General features: G+C 40.0%; 1 protein-coding gene and 1 long non-coding RNA gene across 10 annotated transcripts in view; one reads left to right on the plus strand and one right to left on the minus strand.

Moving 5' to 3' along the window:
* ST6GALNAC3 (ST6 N-acetylgalactosaminide alpha-2,6-sialyltransferase 3) overlaps window positions 1-18,845 on the minus strand; it is a 501,982-nt gene that overhangs the window by 184,179 nt on the left and 298,958 nt on the right. For 5 of the 8 annotated variants that reach the window (XM_014788276.2, XM_087448844.1, XM_014788277.2 and 2 more), the window contains one exon: window positions 10,438-10,847. In XM_014788276.2, coding sequence (XP_014643762.1) covers window positions 10,438-10,847 — 410 coding nt within the window. Of the gene's footprint in view, window positions 1-3,461; window positions 8,607-10,437; window positions 10,848-11,302; window positions 11,699-14,558; window positions 15,092-18,845 lie in introns of those variants that run through there. The other 3 variants (XM_087448849.1, XM_087448851.1, XM_087448836.1) reach the window with 3 other exon arrangements.
* LOC147918080 (uncharacterized) overlaps window positions 14,207-18,845 on the plus strand; it is an 84,242-nt gene continuing 79,603 nt past the window's right edge. For both annotated transcript variants that reach the window (XR_015556352.1, XR_015556351.1), the window contains exon 1: window positions 14,207-14,290. This is a non-coding gene — a long non-coding RNA (uncharacterized LOC147918080). The remainder of the gene's footprint in view (window positions 14,291-18,845) is intronic.

Raw genomic sequence — 18,845 nt, forward strand, 5'->3', positions numbered from 1 at the left:
AGCAGAGCACCATCTGGCATGATTACAGAGAAGCTAGATCTTAAGAAAGTGAAGAACAAAATGACAGAGTGGCAGTAGGATTTTCACAGAAGGTTAAAAAATTCTCACCATTAAAAATAACTTTAGATGTTCACATAACACTACACCAATAGTATAAAGATTATAGAACCAAATGTTTTCAAAATAATTGACTATGATTCCTGATATCTTAGAATCTTTTTCTATTATGGTAGTTCTCAAAGTGTGGTCCTAGGACCAGCAGCAATAGCATTTGTTAGAAATGCATACTCTGGGGCCTCGCCCCAGAACCACCAACTTAGACACTCTCGGGGTGGGCCCAGCAATCTGAGTTTTAACCAGCCCTCCAGGTGATTCTGATGTAGGCTCACGGTTGGAAAGCACCGCTCTACCAAACCAAGTAAGAATCAATGATTTTTTTCTGTTTCTGCTGAATACCAAAGAAATTAGCTAATTTGGTCAATTCTGTTTAAACAACTCGTCCATGTGCTGAAGAATAAAAATCAGTCAGACTAGTTCCTTGAGTGACATGAAGATCTCTTTAAACAAGAGAGTTGTCATCCTAGTATTCTTTTATAGAATCATAGAAGGACAAGTTGCCTTAAACTTCTACCTTAATTGTACAGTTTCTGAACATACGTATTTTCTTCTTTTTGAACTACTTTGATAGACTCCCTGAGACAAGTTTTGCAAATTTGTCTGAATGCTTTATTTATTTAATTGTTTTTTCCATCTCTTGGTCATGCATCAGCAAATAGTAAGTATCTACTACATGCCATCGTCTATTCTAGGTGCTGGAGATATATCAGTGAAAACAGACAAGGATCCCTGTCCTTAAGGAACTGATATCCTAGTGGGGGAGATAGACAAAAACAATAAATGATAAAATAAATAAGTATATTATCTAGAATGTTGGAAGGCAAACAGTGCTACAGGAAAAAAGGAAAAGCAGAACAAGTTAAGGAGCACTGGGAATGCTGGTTATGGGAAGCAGGGATTTCAGTTTTAAGTAGTACTATAGTAGACTCATTGAATGCGTGACAAATGAGCAAGGGCTTGAAAGAGATGATGGACTTGATCATGCAATAGATGGGGAGGAAGGGTGATCCAGCATAGAGCTAAATAGACCCGAATGAAGGAGCATGCCTGGCATGTCTGAGATACAACTAGGAAAGTCTGTGTGGCTAGAGCAGCGTGAGCATGGGGGAAGTTTAATAAATGAAGGTCAGAGAGGAAACAAGGGGCCAGATCCCCTGGAAGTCATTGTAAGTCATTGTAAAAACCTGTGTTTTTACTCAAGGGAAATGGGGGACCATCCCAGGACTTTGAGCAGAAGAGTGACACGATCCGAACTATGTCAAAATATTTTCATTGATTTTCCTCTGAGTCTATGTACAAATTCATCAACGATTTATGCAGTGGGTTGGAAAACACTGCTACCATTTTTTTCCTTTTCTTTATGTTCATCATGAAATTATTTAAAAGCATTTTCATTAAGGCAATTCACTTTCTTTGTTATCAAAGAAGAAAATGTTTTCTGGGGAACAATTAGAAGATACAGTTGGGTAGTGATCGGTTCTCCTTTCCTTGGGTCTTCCGTTTTCTGCCTTCTGTAGTGGTGGTTGTACTTGCTTCATAAGGTCCCAGAGTATAACCTTGGGTTTGGGTGCTAGGATTTGTTTTTTCACGGGTAACTGACAGCTAACAGAATTGTGAGTGAAGTCTCGAGAACCTGCTTTGCCACTGAAGTGAAACTAAAATGGAAACCTGTATTTGAGGAATGGCTCTGTCAGTGACTTATTGAAAACCCAGTGCCCAGTCACAAAATTCCCAGAGAAGGTAATAGATTTGCCAACCTTTGGGTAAGACAGAGCAAGGGGTCGTCTCTGAGTAGAAGTGTGAAAACTTTTCTATCAAAATCCAATCCTAGAACTTGCCTCGTTTGGTATTACTGTGACCCCTATATACTGAAGAAAAGTGTTTTGAAATCCACAAGTGTTTCAAAGAGTGGCAAGGGACTTGTAAACTTTAAAAAAAAACTATCAGGTCTTATTTCTTTCACTCATTTACTCACTTATTTATTTATTCATTCATCAAATGTTTACTGAATACCTGTTCGAGTCGAACGATATATCAGGTGCTGGAAACAAATAGATAAGAGCTGATATTCCCTCAAAGAGTTTATGGACTACCTGGAGAGATTAGACATAAATGGCAATAATGCATGGCAGAGAGTGATGATTTTTATTAAAGAAAAAAATCCAAACACTATGGATTTTCAGAGGAGGAAACATGAGTTCTAATTAAAGATCTTACAAAAGGCTTCTTCGAAGAGGTAACATTTGATTTAGTCATAAAGGATGCATTTGTGTGCATGGTGATGGGAGGAAGTGTAATTTAGGCAGCAGGAGCAGTGTCTGCAAAGGCATAGAGGCAGGACCATATCGGTAGTCACCCACGTGAGAGGCAAAGAAGGCTAAACTATAGCGGTGGTAGTGGTAATGATAGAAGAAAGAAAATGAGTTATTGCTGAGGTCCTGGACCTGAAATACCTGTGGGCCACTTGGCTGAAAGAAGTAGAGTGTAAACAACACATTCGTTTGGTATTTTAGTCGCAAACCACCACTATGTTAGGTCTGAGAATAAAATGGAGATGGGTACAGTCGTTAAGACGTGTATTGTCCAATGAGAGAAATGGACAAATAAACACAATAAGATCAGATAATTAAGTCCTTTGTTGAATTCTTAAGGACTTCTGGGCCCCATGCTTACTTGGTCAGGAACAGGGCATAGCCACAAAATTGGGATCCAACTGCAAGCACGTTACGAAGGCTATCTGGGAAATAGCCATTCTCACTTATCTATTTCTCTGGTTCAAGGAACAATGAAACACTGTCTTGTCCCTTTGTTCAAAGCAATCTAAAATAGCACAATTCAATGTGTCATCCGAAGATTAACAGCATTAGCCTGGTCTGGGAGCTCGTTCAAAATGTAAATTCTCAGGCTGTACCCCAAATTACCTGAATCAGCAGGTGACTGTACACACATTAAAGTTTGAAAAGAACTGTAGTATAGAAAGAAAGACAGGGAGGGAGGGAGGCAGGGAGGAAGGGAGGGAGGAAGGAAGGAAGGAAGGAAGGAAGGAAGAGAGAGAGAAAGAAAGAAAAAGGAAAGTACTATACCAATCCAGAGGGCCCATTCCTTAGTAAGAAAAGAAGCTGAGGAGGGCAGTCCGTTTACAAGGTCAATAATACCACATCTAATAAAAAATCTCTTATTTTTGTTTTCAGAGAAACAAAAGTTCAATTCAACAAATATCTGTAGAGTTCCTACAACTTAGACACTGTACAAAGTATTTGGAAATGATCACCCCTGGCTCATATTTTGTAAGGACAAGTATATAACTATTCTTAATTTTCTTAATTTTACATAAACTTGAAGAGAGACAGAGGTGGTAAAAAAAAAAAAAAAAAAAGCAAAGGAGAGGAGAAATCCAAATTATAGAAAGAGAGAAACAAGCAACTGAAGAGATAAATCCCATGACTTAAAATAAACAAACAAACAAATAGAAAAAGAAAAGACCTTTAAAGCCTTTATAAAATTTAAAAGTGTGGCTATATTCTAATGAGGCCTCTAATTTCAGGTCTCCGTGTCTTTGAGTTTTATATTCTTTGTCATGTTCAAAAGGCTTTTCGCTGAGGGAATATTCAGCATACGTGTCTATTGGGACTTTCTTGCCATGCAGTATAATCTGTCTGTGGATCTAGCCATTCGGCCAAGTTGTATCCTCAGGCCCAGGAGAATATTATTTTCCTAAGTAGAATGGTTGCAGATCCTGATTTGCACAACCAGTGATCTGGACAGCCTTCGGTTTTGAAATATGGTCACTGACTCCTAGATGTTTCTCTTGTTTCCTAAACTAAATTGTCTTGTCAAATATATCATAGTTTCACCCAGTGTATGTGTGTGTATGTGTCTGTATATGTGTGTACATGTCATGTAAACACACCACAGGTTGGTACTAATATCTTGATAAATTACAAACATCCCTGCCATCTTCCCATTATTAAAATAGATTCTTCCTTCTTTTTTACTGAGTTTTAAATTTCCAACACATGTGTACTATAGAGGAAGCCTACTGGAGGTCACTGGATGCCATCATGAATAATAGGGAAAAGGAAGTCCCCTGTTTCCCAATGCTTGTTAGCATGAACACACAGCCTTCGCAATGCATTATTATGCTTTTTGACTCAGGAGTCCTCTGGGTCTGCCCATGATTGCTGTGTGAACTCATTGTTCCCGCCAAACACATCAGCTGGGGTGCTAACATTAATTCATTTTAACAGAGGTGTGTCAACGTTGCTCCTGAAAAAGTGCTGAGATGCTGCATTTGCAAAGACCGTCTTCAAAAAGAAAAAAACGGAAAATACTATTTTTAATACTGTGTCCTGTCTTTCCATCCAAGAATTTTTCTCCTTTGCCTATTTTCTCTTGATCCAGGTTTTCCTGGGGTTAGTACCTATTTATCCTGAGTTAGAAATAACAAGACTTCTTGTTTTCAGAGTCCAGGTAGAGTAATGGCACTTCTTTGGGTGAACTAGTCTTGTTTCTGTGCCTCCTGGCTGACTCTCCAGCGAGCACAGCTGTATTTCGTTTTTGCCCCTCCTCCTCGCTGCACTGCCTTGTCCCTCAACAGAAAGGACTCAGCGAGTTCCCAAATTCTCAGGGGAGAGGCTTGAAATTTCTTTTCACTCTGGAAACTACCAAAGGTTTGCAAACCTAAGGGATGTGAGCCAATTTAAACCCTCAAGTCCATATATGCAGCAGCACAAGAGACTTTCAACGAGGCCAAGCTGAAATAGCAAAACCTGGGTTGCACTTAAAACCCACACCAGACGACAAAATTGCCTCCAACAGAGGGCAGTGAGAAACGACACATCACTGACTTCTTTTTCTCTCCTTAAGATTGAGCAGGAATGGATGGAGTATGCCGACAAAGATGAACCATGCAGCCACCTTGATATTCATGGATCGGTTTGCCATTATGACAGTGTTTTCTGAAAGTGACTTGTGCATCCTGTTTCCCAAATGATCTTTAAAAGAACTCCCCCCCTTCTCATCCTCTGCACCCGGGAAGTAACGCATTGATCCAATTGCTGCTAGCTTTCATTAATTTCATCTAGCCCTGAAGGCGGAGCCACATTGGTGCCAACTAATTAAGACCTATTTAGGGCAGCTCAGGGCCCTTTATCAGCCTTGAATCAGCTTTGCGCTTTTAATGGGGACTATAGCTTTCTCAATTGTTACTTAATTAAATAATGTGCCTGCATTTGCCAACGTATGTCTAAAGTGGGACGCAAGCTGCAACTGTCCACCTGCTGATAGGTGAGCAGAATATCTCACGTGAGCTCTCTGCTGCTCCTCCAAGGGAGGGAAAATTCGTTTTGCATCTGTACATGGCGAGGCACATAATCACACTTCTCATACATTGAGCGTGGTGCCCTGTGCCACCGTCAGCCCTACAGCACCTCTAGAGTATTTCAGTCTTAAGATGTATTCATGCAAATGGGTAAATGTCAGCAGGTTAATATTACTTATGCATACCAATCATTCAAAGGGGAAAAAGAGATCCATTTTGGTCCAGATTATTTTGAATATAAGACTTTTAATTCCAAAGGTTTCTGGTTTGTTGAAGGTTGTTGTTCCCCAGAAAAATATTTGGTAAGTGAAAATGTAAAGGTGACCACTGCCCAAAGGACCTAGAATTTCAAAGAAAACTGGGCACCAGAAGATGAAGAGAGAAAGGGCAGGAAACCTTCTTTTTCTGTTCTCTCAGGCTTTCCCACCAGGTCGCCGTTTCTAATCGACAAGGCAAATAATTTCTAGTCAGTAACTGATAACAAAGCAAATTAAATTTCATTTGGCTTGAAAAAGTATTCCAATATGCTTATGAGTTGGCATAAACTCATTCTAAGAAATTTAACAGTATACATATTTCTTTTACTACTAATTCCTCAATGAGGAATTCCTCAAAACAAAAATAAAAACCACTGGAAAAAGGAAAAATGCCTACCTTAAATGGGGGAGGAGCTGATATTTTTTAAAAAGAATTTTGACAATTTGAAGAAGCAAGCTGAGAGACAAATTTTTCTTTGAGGAACTCCAGTTAATCATTTTCCTATCATAAATCACTTTAACTACTAAGGACACTTTTTTAAAAATTCTATAAATTATACACCATAATGGTGACATAATCTCTCCATTAAAAACTTGATGACAAAAATGAGCACTTGCTAAAAAGTTCTAATCAGTACAGGCAACCAATCAAAAGAGCTTTATAACAAAAGTCAAATTAAATGGACATCCTTTTTCCTTACACCCTCACCCCTGCAATGATGTATACCACTTAACTTTCTCCTATTTGCTCAGGAGAAAAATATTTAAAATTTTGTTAGGATATAACAAACACACACACTTTGTGAGCATGTATCCCCATGAATGCTTGCCGTTAAAATGTCCTCTTTATTGCAAAATAATCTCAAAATGTTTACAGTAATCATGTTGCTGGTGGTGCTGTTATTCTTAGATTGTTGTGTGCACGTTGTGGAATAAAGCAGATAAGTAATTACACTGGTGTCTCTAGGCCCTGTGATTGTCAGCATGGTAGAAAAAAGAAACAGATGTAAGACAGATGAGGTAAAAGAAAAACCTGGCAGTCCTGAATTTGAATTAGAAGTTTCAGTTTGAACTCATAATAATTTTACCTTTAAACAACATATACAGCATATATTGTTATCTACTAATTCTGTCCAATGAAAAGACCAAGAAACACAGACCAACCCAGCAACAATGATCACCTGTAGTGCCAAGATTATGCTCTCTTAAATACTAAAAGGACCAAAGTTCTTTGGAGAAATGTCTGAATCCAGGTTTGCGTCAGACCACGGACGAGAAAAGCCAGAAACATCTTTAATACCAGGAAGCAAAGAAGCTATCCAAGACTACTAAAGACATGTCAAAAGGACCCAAAAGCCAATTAATTTGAAGAGGTTCCCACAGCCCAAAAAAGGACAATTGAAGCATAAGGATATAATTTTAATGAATTGAAATACTTCAAATATGTTTAAGTATATAAGTTAATACATAAATATTGACAATAATAAACTTACTGGTCACTTTTGGAGGATGCTAGGGAACCAATGCATTACAACTGATAAATAAAGAGAAAGGATCTGTGATATCTTCTATCTCATGATAACCAAATGGCTAATGAGGGCAACTTTCTCTATATAAAGTATATGAGCTAATAAATGAAAAAGAAATGATGAAATATCATCATTTTGCAACCTCTAATGAATTATTGGACCTAGACAATGATCGTTAACTACTACTAACATAAAAAGAGAGAAATTTGGACAGTATTCCTTCTAATAGAAGTACGACCTAATGGTCTTGGCAAAAAAAAAAAAAAAAAAAAAAAAGTTGGACCTGAATCCAATAAAGACTCGTACAGAAATACCAATGTAGAAGAGATATCATAGGGGTGAAATCAGCAAAATCTAGATTGTGGAAAGCTCTATAGGACAAATGACTAGTTTTTTTAAATAAGTGGCAGGGGAGAGAGAGAGGAGAAGCTATAGGTTAAGAAACATAGGAGACATATCAATCAATTGCAAGGTATAGACCTTATGCTAATCCTCATCTGAACAATGTATGGACCTGATGTTAATCTTGATTCAAATTAACCGTTAAAAATATCAATGAGATTATTGGAGAAATTTGAAAACTGACTAAACATATTATGTTATTAAGGAAGTATTGCTGATTTTTATGTAGGACAATGGCATTGTGTTTATTTTTAAGAATCTTTATCTTTTAGAGATATATGCTAAAATATTTATTAATGAAATAATATGATGTCTGGGATTTGCTTCAAATAATCTTTGGGGAAGGAGAAAGTGTTAGGGGTATAGATGAAAAAAGATTGGCCATGAGTCAATAATTATTCCATCTGAACACTGGCTATACAGAGGTTCATCACACCATTAGTCTCTCTACTTCATAAGTTTGACATTTTCCTTCATAAAAAGTTAAAAGATATACTTGTTTGAAATTTGGCAATGAATGTCAGGTCACTATGGGAAATCCTTAGACAATAAAATCCACACAGCTAAAGTTAGGATATAGATTTAAATCATAGTGGAGATAGCAGTCTTTGAGGTCATTTTGATCAACCTTTTGTCACCCAACCATATTTTACCAAAACCATCCATTCTGTTCATTTCTCAAACACTAGCGTAGTTGTCTTCTTCGGTTGCAATACTCAGTGAAGCAACCAGACAGGAATAGACTCAGTGAAGAAAACAGCAAGAAAGCATCATAAAATCATTTTAACTTTCTTTCTACTTTTATTTTGGTAATTCTACCAATTGACTGATACGTGCAAATTAATTTTACCAGGTGAGCTTTTTCCCACGAGACACAGCTTTCTCATCACAGCCAGTAGGAAAATGAATCTCCCAAAGCCACTCTCTCTCAGTTCTTGTCGTACAATCCACGCATCTGTGACAGCGCTGTCTCTTTGAAAGCTCACGGCAAAAGCAAACACGATATGAACACATAGGAACATAGGCATGCTAAGCTCTTCTCCGATACCCCAAAATGATTCCAGGGCTTATAGCTACGACTGAGGGATACCCCAAGGGCTAACAACTGTGACTAATGAAAAACCAAATATACCTAATAAATTGCATTGCTCTGGGCTAATGAGAGACCAGAAATTTCTAAAGCCCCTTGATAACAGTCATATTTATAGAGAATGTTGCTACATGTGAGAGTATTTCTTTGAAGCACATACCTACTCCTTTTATCTCTACTGCCTGTCTCTTTGCACCACTTAAGCTACACTAGTCTAGCCTTTGGGATTCAAGTCTAGCCTTTGGGATTCTTCTTGCTAATTCTAGCAGTGGAAGGGGCCAGTATTACGGCTATTTTTTCTTGCATTTCATTAGAAGCTGTGCATTTTTGGTGCTCAGAATTAGAAAATGCTAAATTTAACCCACATTATCAATAGGAAAGTTGGTCCAAATAAGATTTTAAAATAATTATCAGCATTCAAATTATACCCAGAGATGTCAGCAACATTCCCCTCCCCACAAGCACATATCCCAATATAGTTAAAAGTTCAGATTTGACAATATTGAATAGTAAAAAACATACATTTTGAGGAAATCAGAATATTAATATTGGAATTATAGCCAACACTCAATTTAACCATGGTTATTACACACATTAGCAAAATTCACAGATAATTTAAAACTTTAGCAACTGGTTTCAATATCTTCCTTCAGCAATTTTTTATTAGAACTAGATACATGAACTAAGATCGACTGATATATAATTCCACTTCTCCTCCATATACTGGCTATCTTTTTAAAGAGGAAGAAAAAATGATGAGCAGCAGAGCTATGTGGGAGATGAGGGGGGTGAGGAGGGAGCAAAGAGAGAAAGCAGGAGAAGAGTAAGGAGAGCAGACCTCAAGAAAGGGAAGTGGCAGGAGTGGCTGACAGAATGCTGCAGAAAAAATGGATGTAATGAAAAAATGCAAATCGGTTTTTGGATAATTGAGTGAATGGTATGTATACCTCATTTCTCTTCAAGAATCCACTGTTAATGATTTAAGTAATGCATAATTTCAATATAGTATTCTGCTTAACATTTTAGATACCAGGTTATGGTGTTTACAATCATAGGGTCTATTTTCATGCAAGAAGCTATGCAACCTTATTAGAAAATCAACAGCCTGTTGTGTTTGTGGTCTCAGGTAAATTTTTGACACAACTTCCAAAGGAGTTTAGGTCCTAAAGTTCCTTAACGTTTCTAGTTTTTTTGTGTGTGTGTGTGTGAGGAAGATTGGCCCAGAGCTAACATCTGTGCCCATCCTCCTCTACTTTATATGGGACGCTGCCACAGCATGACTTGACTAGCGGTGCGTCAGTGCGCGCCCAGGATCCGAACCTGCAAATTCCGGGCTGCCGCAGCGGAGCACGTGCACTTAACCGCTACACCACCAGTCCGGCCCCTAACGTTTCTATTTTGAAACAAAAATGTGTAGACTTCCTATTTCTGCTCAAATCCAGTTTGATCAATAGCAAATTGAGCTAAATAAGCACAAATCTAAAGATATCTTGGGGAAGCATCCAGTGTTTTCTGGAGCCTCACGCAAATCAAAATGGAGAGAACAAAAGCTAGTATAAGTGGAATATATGGGGCTTTGCTGCTGGCTCATCAAGTAATCATAATAGTCAAAAACATACAAAAATCAGTTTGAAAAGTACCTCTGTTCATTTGAGAGGTGGCAAAAGGGCTCAGCAAAGATTCAGCATAAAAGACAACAAGGCTGCTTCTCAGAGGACTCACCTGTCTTTCCCAGTTTCCTTCTTAAAAACTCCATCACAGTGACTCATGCGCTTCTCTGTGGTCACGTAAATTTGGGCATTTGGATAGACGTCAACAGTCTTTTTCAACATGTTGTAAACAATGCCGTTGCCATCTTTCCTCATATTGCGGAAAGGGCCCCAAATAACATAAATAGTAGTGTTTGCCTCCTTGAAAAAATAATCAGGGTTTTTTAGCAAAAGCGGAACGCTGGTATGGGACACGACTCGAATTGTTGTCATGTGGCCAACATCTTCTTCATAGCCCCTGGTGGGGGCATTGTTCATTCTCCAAATGCAGGAGCATTGGTCTATTTCATTCCCCACCTTCTGGCCAACCATCTGACCCGAGTTTGACACTATGGCACAGAGGTCACAGTCCAGTTGCAAGGGCTGGAAAACAGAAAGAGAGACAAGGCAGGGAGGAGAAACATGTAAATTAGTAAGCTCTACCTATCCAAACAAATTGCCCTGGGAAAACAAAAAATTCAGCTGTTATGTGTAATTGCTGAGTGTGGGAATATCCCTGAAACATAAATACCAATTCTACAGTAGCTGCCGCAGGTTAGCAAACTGAGGGCATGCTTCCATTAAAAGGCAACTACAGCTTGTTAAGAAATCATTTTAATTTTTATGCCCTTGTGCTGGTTGAAAATTAAATGGAAAAATATGTGTTTTCCACTCTAAATGATGACTTTTCATTCAAAACTGTAATTTCAAATGAAATAAGGAAATACAGAAAGATTTGATCTCTCTAATAAGGATGGTGACTAAAAAAAAGAAGTGCAAAAGAAACACATCCAGTCATCAATTATGTATTTTACTTCCAGGTATGAATGGTTACGTACTATTTGATAAAAATATGAAGAATTCAGCAAACGATGAGGTTTGTTCTGGAAAAGATTTTCGGAACGCAGAATTACTTAAGACAAGTCTCAGGCTAGCAAAAATGTTACAGGAACCTTTAAAAATTCCCTTGTGTCATCATGTTAACTGGCCTTTGTGTTTATGTTTATTCTAGATGGACAAGGAGGGCTTCCTTTAAGACCTCAGAGAAGGGAGGTACAGAGATAGTCTCTAGTGCTGGTCTAACCACCACTTTCCCTTTTTTGAGTCAATGAAGTACACTCATAGAGGTTAAGCATCAGCCTTCAGGACTTGCAGATAATAGATTCAAGTTGCACTGTTTCCTTATTGATCTTCTGTTTGGATGATCTATCCGTTGGTGTAAGTGGAGTGTTAAAGTCCCCTACTATTATTGTGTTACTGTCTATTTCTGTTTTTATGTCTGTTAATAATTGCTTTATATATTTAGGTGCACCTATATTGGGTGCGTAGATATTTACAAGTGTTATATCCTCTTGTTGGATTGTTCCCTTCATCATTATGTAATGCCCTTCTTTGTCTCGTTTTACAGTTTTTGTTTTAAAGTCTATTTTGTCTGATATGAGTACTGCTACCCCAGCTTTCTTTTCATTGCCATTTGCGTGGAGTATCTTTTTCCATCCCTTCACTTTCAGTTTGTGAGTGTCTTTAGGTCTGAAGTGTGTCTCTTGTATGCAGCATATATATGGGTCTTGTTTTTTTATCCAGTCAGCCACCCTATGCCTTTTAATTGGAGCATTTAGTCCATTGACGTTTAAAGTAGCTATTGATAAGTATGTACTTACTGCCATTTTTTAACTTTTTTTTTTTCTCAGTGTTTTAGTAGTCCTTCTCTGTTCCTTACTTCTTCTATACAGAATTGATGGTCACTTTAGTTTGACCTCTGTCTGAAAGCTGTACTCTTTAACTACCCTCCTCCCTCCTTTTATGTTTTTGATATCATATCCAACCTCTTTTTTGTGCATTTGTATCCATTACGTTCTAATCGTGGAAATAGATAATTTTTCCTATTTGTGGTCTTCTCTTTCCCCTTAAATCAGTCCCTTTAACATTTCTTGTAACACTGGTTTCTTGGTGACAAACTCCTTTAATTTTTGCTTATCTGGGAAAATTTTGATCTCTCCTTCCATTTTGAATGATAACCTTGCTGGGTAGAGTATTCTTGGCTGTAAGTTTTTTCCTTTTAGCACTTTAAATATATCATGCCATTCTCTTCTAGCCTGTAAGGTTTCTGCTGAGAAGTCAGCTGATAGCCTTATGGGGTTTCCTTTGTATGTAACTTGACATTCTCTTGCGGCTTTTAGGATTCTCTCTTTATCTTTAATTCTGGACATTTTGATTATGATGTGTCTTGGTGTGGGCCTCTTTGGGTTTATCTTGTTTGGGGCTCTCTGTGCCTCCTGTACCTGGATGTCTGTTTCCTTCCTTAGGTTAGGGAAGTTTTCATCTATTATTTCTTGAAATAGATTCTCTGCCCCCTTGTCTCGCTCTTCTCCTTCCGGGACACCTATAACACGGATGTTAGTGCGCTTTGATGTTGTCCCAGAGGTCCCTTAGACTGTCCTCACTCTTTTTAATTCTTTTCTCTTTTACCTGTTCACCTTGGGTAATTTCTTCTAGTCTTTCTTCCAGCTCACAGATCCGTTCTTCTGTATCCTCTACTCTGCTTTTGAGTCCCTCTAATGAGTTTTTCATTTCCAGTATTGTATTCTTCATTTCTGATTGGTTCTTTTTTATATCTTCCATTTCTTTGTTGACATTCTCACTGAGTCCATCTATTCTTCTCCCCAGATCAGTGAGCATCCTTAACACTCTTAGTTTGAACTCTCTGTCGGGTAGGTTGCTCATTTCTGTTTCACTAAGTTCCTTTTCTGGGGTTTTGTCCTGTTCCCTTACTTGGAATGTATTCTTTTGCCTCTTCATTTTGCCTCTTTCCCTGTGCTTGTGTCTACGTATTAGGTAGGTCAGCTACGTCTCCTGCTCTTGGATAGGTGACCTTATGTAAGTGATGGCTTAGGAGGCTTCCAGTGTGCTTCCCTCAGTTCTCAATGTTCCAGGGGTGACCCCTATGTGGGCTATGTGTATCCTTCTGCTGTGGCCTGTTTGCTCTCCCTGTAGGCGCCCAGGAGGCTGAGTTATGCTCCTGGCCAGCTGTTGTAATGCTCAGCTGCTTGTAGTTGTTGTGGGCCCTTCAGTCTCTTTATCAGCTGTGGGGAGCCCCAGCACAGTTGGCTGCAAGTTCTAATACCACATTTGTGTTGCAGTATTTCTTTTAAGTGAGTAGGCCCCCACCGTGGCAGGTTGTTAGGCTCAGGGCCTTACAATTGCTGTAAGCCTCTAGCCTATTAGGTCTCTTGTCAGCTCTCTGAGGATTGCAGCTGGGTGGGGCTGGCCTCAGGCACAGGAGCACCCAATTGTTTCAGGTTTTGGAAGGTGGAGCAAACCTCCTATGTGGGTCTATGAGAAGTACAAGTCTTCTGTGGCTGAGAAGCCCTGCCGCCCATAGGTCCACACACACAGTCAACACAGTCCTGCCCCGTGTGAGCACCCCGACCTCCCCAAGTGGACCCAGTCTCTCCACGGCGGGAGCCCCACACACTCTGCCACCGCCCCACACTCTCCACCCGCTCCTTGTGCACACCCTGCCCCGCTCAAGTCAGCTCAGTTGCCAGGCTGCAGAGAATCCAGTCACCAATCTATGCAGGCCCACACGTTGCCTGAGGGCTTGTTGTTGGGTGGGGCCAGTCTCTAGGGTGGGCTGCCTGCCCTGGCTGAGCTGGATTAAATCGGTGCTCTAGCGGGTGGAGCAGACCCTGGGCTAGCAGGTCTCAGGGAGAACTCCAATGGCGTCTGTGTCAGCACGCACACCAGGCCACAACAATGGCCGCCGCCAATGTCCCAGTCCCTGGAGAGGTCTCACCCCTCACCGAGATGCACTCAGGGCCTATTAGGTGAGTCTCTTGTCACCGAAGCACTGTGCACCTTTCTTTCTGGTGATTTTAGGATGCTTTCTGAAACGGGTGAGTTTGTGCGCGGGCCCTTTAAGAGCCAGTTTTAGTTTCTTTGTGAACCTGGTTTTCTGGGGGTGCTACCCAATGCTTTAGTAGCAGGCAAAGTCAGATATTATGCCGCTGGTGTCGATTGTGCTGGGTCCACAAAATGCCCACAGCGGGGGCGCTCCCCGGCTCAGGGCCCCGCGCCTCCAGGGAGGCTGCGTACCTGTGAGCTGCTCCCGGCGGCCGTGAAGCTGGCGGCTTGTGGAGGCGGCGTTTTTCCTCTCCAGAAGTGAGTCTCTGCCTCTTCTACCCCAGTTAGGATTGTCCGTTGTTGCAGGAGTTCCTCTTATCCAGTTTTCAGTTCTGTCTCAGGGGTAATTTTTCCACGAGTAGTTGTAAATTGGCTGTGTCCACGGGAGGAGGTGAGTTCAGAGTCTGCCTACGCCGCCATCTTGACTCCGCCCCTGTGCCTCAAGTTGCACTGATAGATTCAAATCTAGATCTTCTAACTCTAAACCCACTGCTCTTTCCATTATTCCCTGCATTCTCTCCTCCAAGCAAACCAAATAAATTCCTTTTGCCACTTCTCTCCTACAGGAGGAAAAGACACTCTATCATTCAAAACAGTGATAAAGAAGCAATGTGTTTTGTTGATATACATCTTTCCTATCTCCCTTCTATAGATGCCAGATTTTGGTCAGTGGCCCTTCTCACACTGGATACTGTCTTTATTTTACTAGTTGTGTTGTACTTCAATTCATTGTTTAATTATGTCTGTCCACTAGAGAGTAAACTCTGGAAGGGAATAGTCAATGTCTGTCTTCTTCATTTTAACCCCACTCTCCAGAAGTCCCTGGAATATTATAAGAGCTTGATAAATAGTGGTTAAGTGAGGAAACGAAAGCAATTTAATTAAAATAATTTATTAGGAGCCTGAACACTGAACTTAATGTTAAGGAAGAAATGGGCTTTTCAAATTCATCTACAATTGTTGATTTAGATGACAAGAGAAAAGCAATCCAGAAGAAATCAACATACCAGCAGGTTCAGTCTAGGTGGGTAAATTGAGAGGCGAAGTGCCTCAGAAAAGTCACAGGTTAATTACCACACAACTGTAACAGATCATCTTTCCTCTCAATGGTTGGGACCCAAAGTCACCGAGTCACTGAGCAACTACTACACGCCAGGCCTGTCCTAGGGGTCAGAGATTCAGCTGTGAAAATTTTAAACAAAAATCCCTGCCCTCATAGAGCTTACATTCAACTTGGGGGAGAAAGGCGATAAACAAACCAGCATAGTATATAATGTTAGATGGAGACAAATGCTAAATAGGGAAAATTAGAGCAAGGAAGGGGGTTAGGATGCATATGTGTGCACGTGTGCATGTGTGTATGCGTGGGTATGCGTATTGGTGGAGTAATCAGAAAAGGCCTCGGGAAAAAATGATATTTGAGGAAAGACTTGAATAAAGTAAGAGGGCTGCCCATGGGGATTTGGGGTAAAAAGCATTCCCGCAAAGCAAAAGCCACTGCAAACGCCCCGAGGTAGGAGAGGAACAATAGGGAGAGTAGCGTGGTCTGGCAGAGCATTGAGGAGAGTGAGCGGGTACTGCGGCCAGAGAGATGACAGGGGAGACATCACATGGGGTCTTTTATTTAGGAGCCATTGGAGGGTTCTGAGCAGGGGAGTGACTGATCCGAGTTACATTTTAACAGGTTTGGCTGCTGTGTGGAAAACCGACACAAAGGAGGCAAGGGTAGATGCTGGGAGAACAGGCTACTGCCACAATCTCAGCAAGAGAAGAGGGTGGCTTGGACCAGGTGTAGTAGCAGAGAAGGTGGCAGGAAGCTGGTCGCATGCTGGATGTATTCTGAGGGTAGAGCCTACTGGGTTGACCAGTAGATAGACAGCAGGATCTGAGAGACAGAGAGGAGTTAAGGATAACTTCAGATTTTTAGCCTAAGCAACTGAAAGACTGGAGTTGTCCTTAACTGAGAAGAATACGGCTTCAGGAGAAGCAGGATCAAGGGATGAAGACAGGAGCTCATTTCCAGACCTGTTAGATTTGAGGTGCCTTGAACACAGACTCCTGTAGCAAATGTTGTAATGAAACTCCTCAAACTGCTTTAAAAAACTTTTTTTCTGATTATTAAAGTATTATTAAGTGGAAAACTTGAAAACAAAAAAAAACAATAAATAAAAGAATAAAAACTCTGTATTTCTATCACTCAACAACTACTACAATATTATGTTGTATTTTCTTCCTTCTAGATACATTACTTTAGACAGGTTGAGAAATGTCATACAATTTGGCAACCTTGATTTTCCATTTATTTTCATATCAGTAAGCTTTCCCATGACAGTAAATAGTCATCACAGATATTTTTAATGCCTGCATAATATTCCATTATATGGATATACCATAATGTACCTATTTGCCTACTGCTGAGCATTTGGTTGTTATCTGATTTTTTTCTATAATAAAAAATTTCTTTAATGAACATTCTTATGCTTCCCATTGTATTTTGGATGCTAACAGTTATTACATTAATTTAACTTTACTTCTTTGATTCAGTTTTTATTGTGCACCTGTAAAATATGCTAGACGGACAAAGGCATCTATTTATTTGAGGTGTCAAAATTAAGAATTTTGAAAAAACTTGACTTGTAGAGCCCACAAAGGTCATTTATGAAGTGTCTTGAAACTCTGCTATAAAGGGACTGTCCATCACTCCTGCTACAGTAAGATTTCTGAACTAAGGTGGGCAGCAGGTGGTCCAGGCACCAGGTTAGAATAGATCCACTCAAGGTGGGTGAGTATATGAGGGCACTTGGAATCAGTGTTCTGTACGTTGGTGCCATAAGTGAAAACTTCACCAGTGTCCAAACGGAGGCACGGAGAAATGCCTCTTGGGATCAGGCATTGATCTAAGGCCCTTCCCCACGCATCTAGGATCCTACAATCTTTGGGAGCGAAAAGGAAGAAGACATTATTCTTTCTGCCAGGCGATTTGTAGCAGGGCCTGACATCCATTACACTTAGCTGAGTCTTCCAAACTCACTTAGAGTCATGCAAATCAATGCCTGATTTAAAGTGTGTCATATGGCGCACTCCAATGTATCACCAAGATGCATATGGTGCGGGGAGGTTACATTCCATTTACTGTTCCAAGAAGTTGCCTCACTGTATAATACAAGCATTTTTAGGGTCTAGCCTCCACAAATTTAAAAAAAAAATCAAAAAGAAAAAAGAAAGATATAAAGAAAAAGCCTTGGACATGTTCTAACCTACAAAATGCAGCAACTTGCATTGGATTTCCCAGTCGTTAGAGTGATTTAGGTGATTCTGCTGCAATAAGGCTTAATTTAACTAATGAAAATAAGTATACTGGTCTCACTTGACAGTTCTAACCTCTGAAAGTGATCAATTAAGTCATCACAATCTGTTTCACGACTATGTGTTGGGATGCTGCAGCTGTGCAGATTATGAGGTCAGCAGCTGACTAACAACCTGAGGGCAAACACTGGGAACAACAGCTTCTTGTTTATGTAACAAATATGTCATTGGGCAGAGGGTTACGAATGCAATGGCTTTGGGGGTAGGTGGTGATCTTTAAATTGCTCCTTTCTTTTATACTGTTCACTGGGCCATATTGTCACCATGGCAAGAGTCGTAGGAGACTTCCACATGTCTATACTGCTTGGTCACAGTCCTGCCTAGCTGTCTGACTTCCCGAATGAGGTACTAGGAGACGTGGCTGCACATGGTGACGGCTCTATTACCACTTGGCTGCAGGAACCATCTTTATAATATGATAGGAGCGCAGGGCTAGATGAATGGAACATTCCTCATCATAATCAGAAACTTCAGGTAACCTGAAGAGCTTGCTAAGGCCCAAGGGACTCATTTATACATTTGAAGACACCCTCCAACGACAGGAAGCCGTGATAAAAAGAAAGAAACACCTAGGTTCAAGTGGACGGTTTGACCCAAGAGCCACTGTTATCTGGTTATCTCAGTCCGTTTTATTAGCTTTATCAGATCGCAACTTTCTTTGCTAAAATGTACTGCTGTTTCTTGAACTCGTTTATATTATTTGATTTGGGGCCCTTGCTTGAAAATTTATTCCATATGTCTCCACTTGCTCAGTTCTGCCTCAGTAAGCAGTTTGTTTTTAGATTGTGGCCCTGGATTTTCCAAGACCTTTGGAAAGATTTATCTGGCTCTACTTTATCAAACCCTATCTTCATTTTGAATTTTCCTTTTAAGTTGACTTGTCCCTATTTTTCACTTCTTTTCACTAAAACAAACTTGACTACTTCATCTTTTTCTCTCATAAACTCAAAACATCATCTAGCCAAATGCTGTGGTTGGGTTTGGGCTTTGTGTATCACTGAGATCACCACAAATATTCAGCCAGCCCCATCTGGGCGACTGCATCCCTGTTAGAAGAAAGCCCACAAGTGTCAAACACTGCCTTTTATTTGAAGTCTAAAATATTGATTTTTT

Source organism: Ceratotherium simum, chromosome 2, assembly GCF_057802395.1.
Source record: "Ceratotherium simum simum isolate JZ-2026a chromosome 2, ASM5780239v1, whole genome shotgun sequence".
NCBI classification, from domain to species: domain Eukaryota; kingdom Metazoa; phylum Chordata; class Mammalia; order Perissodactyla; family Rhinocerotidae; genus Ceratotherium; species Ceratotherium simum.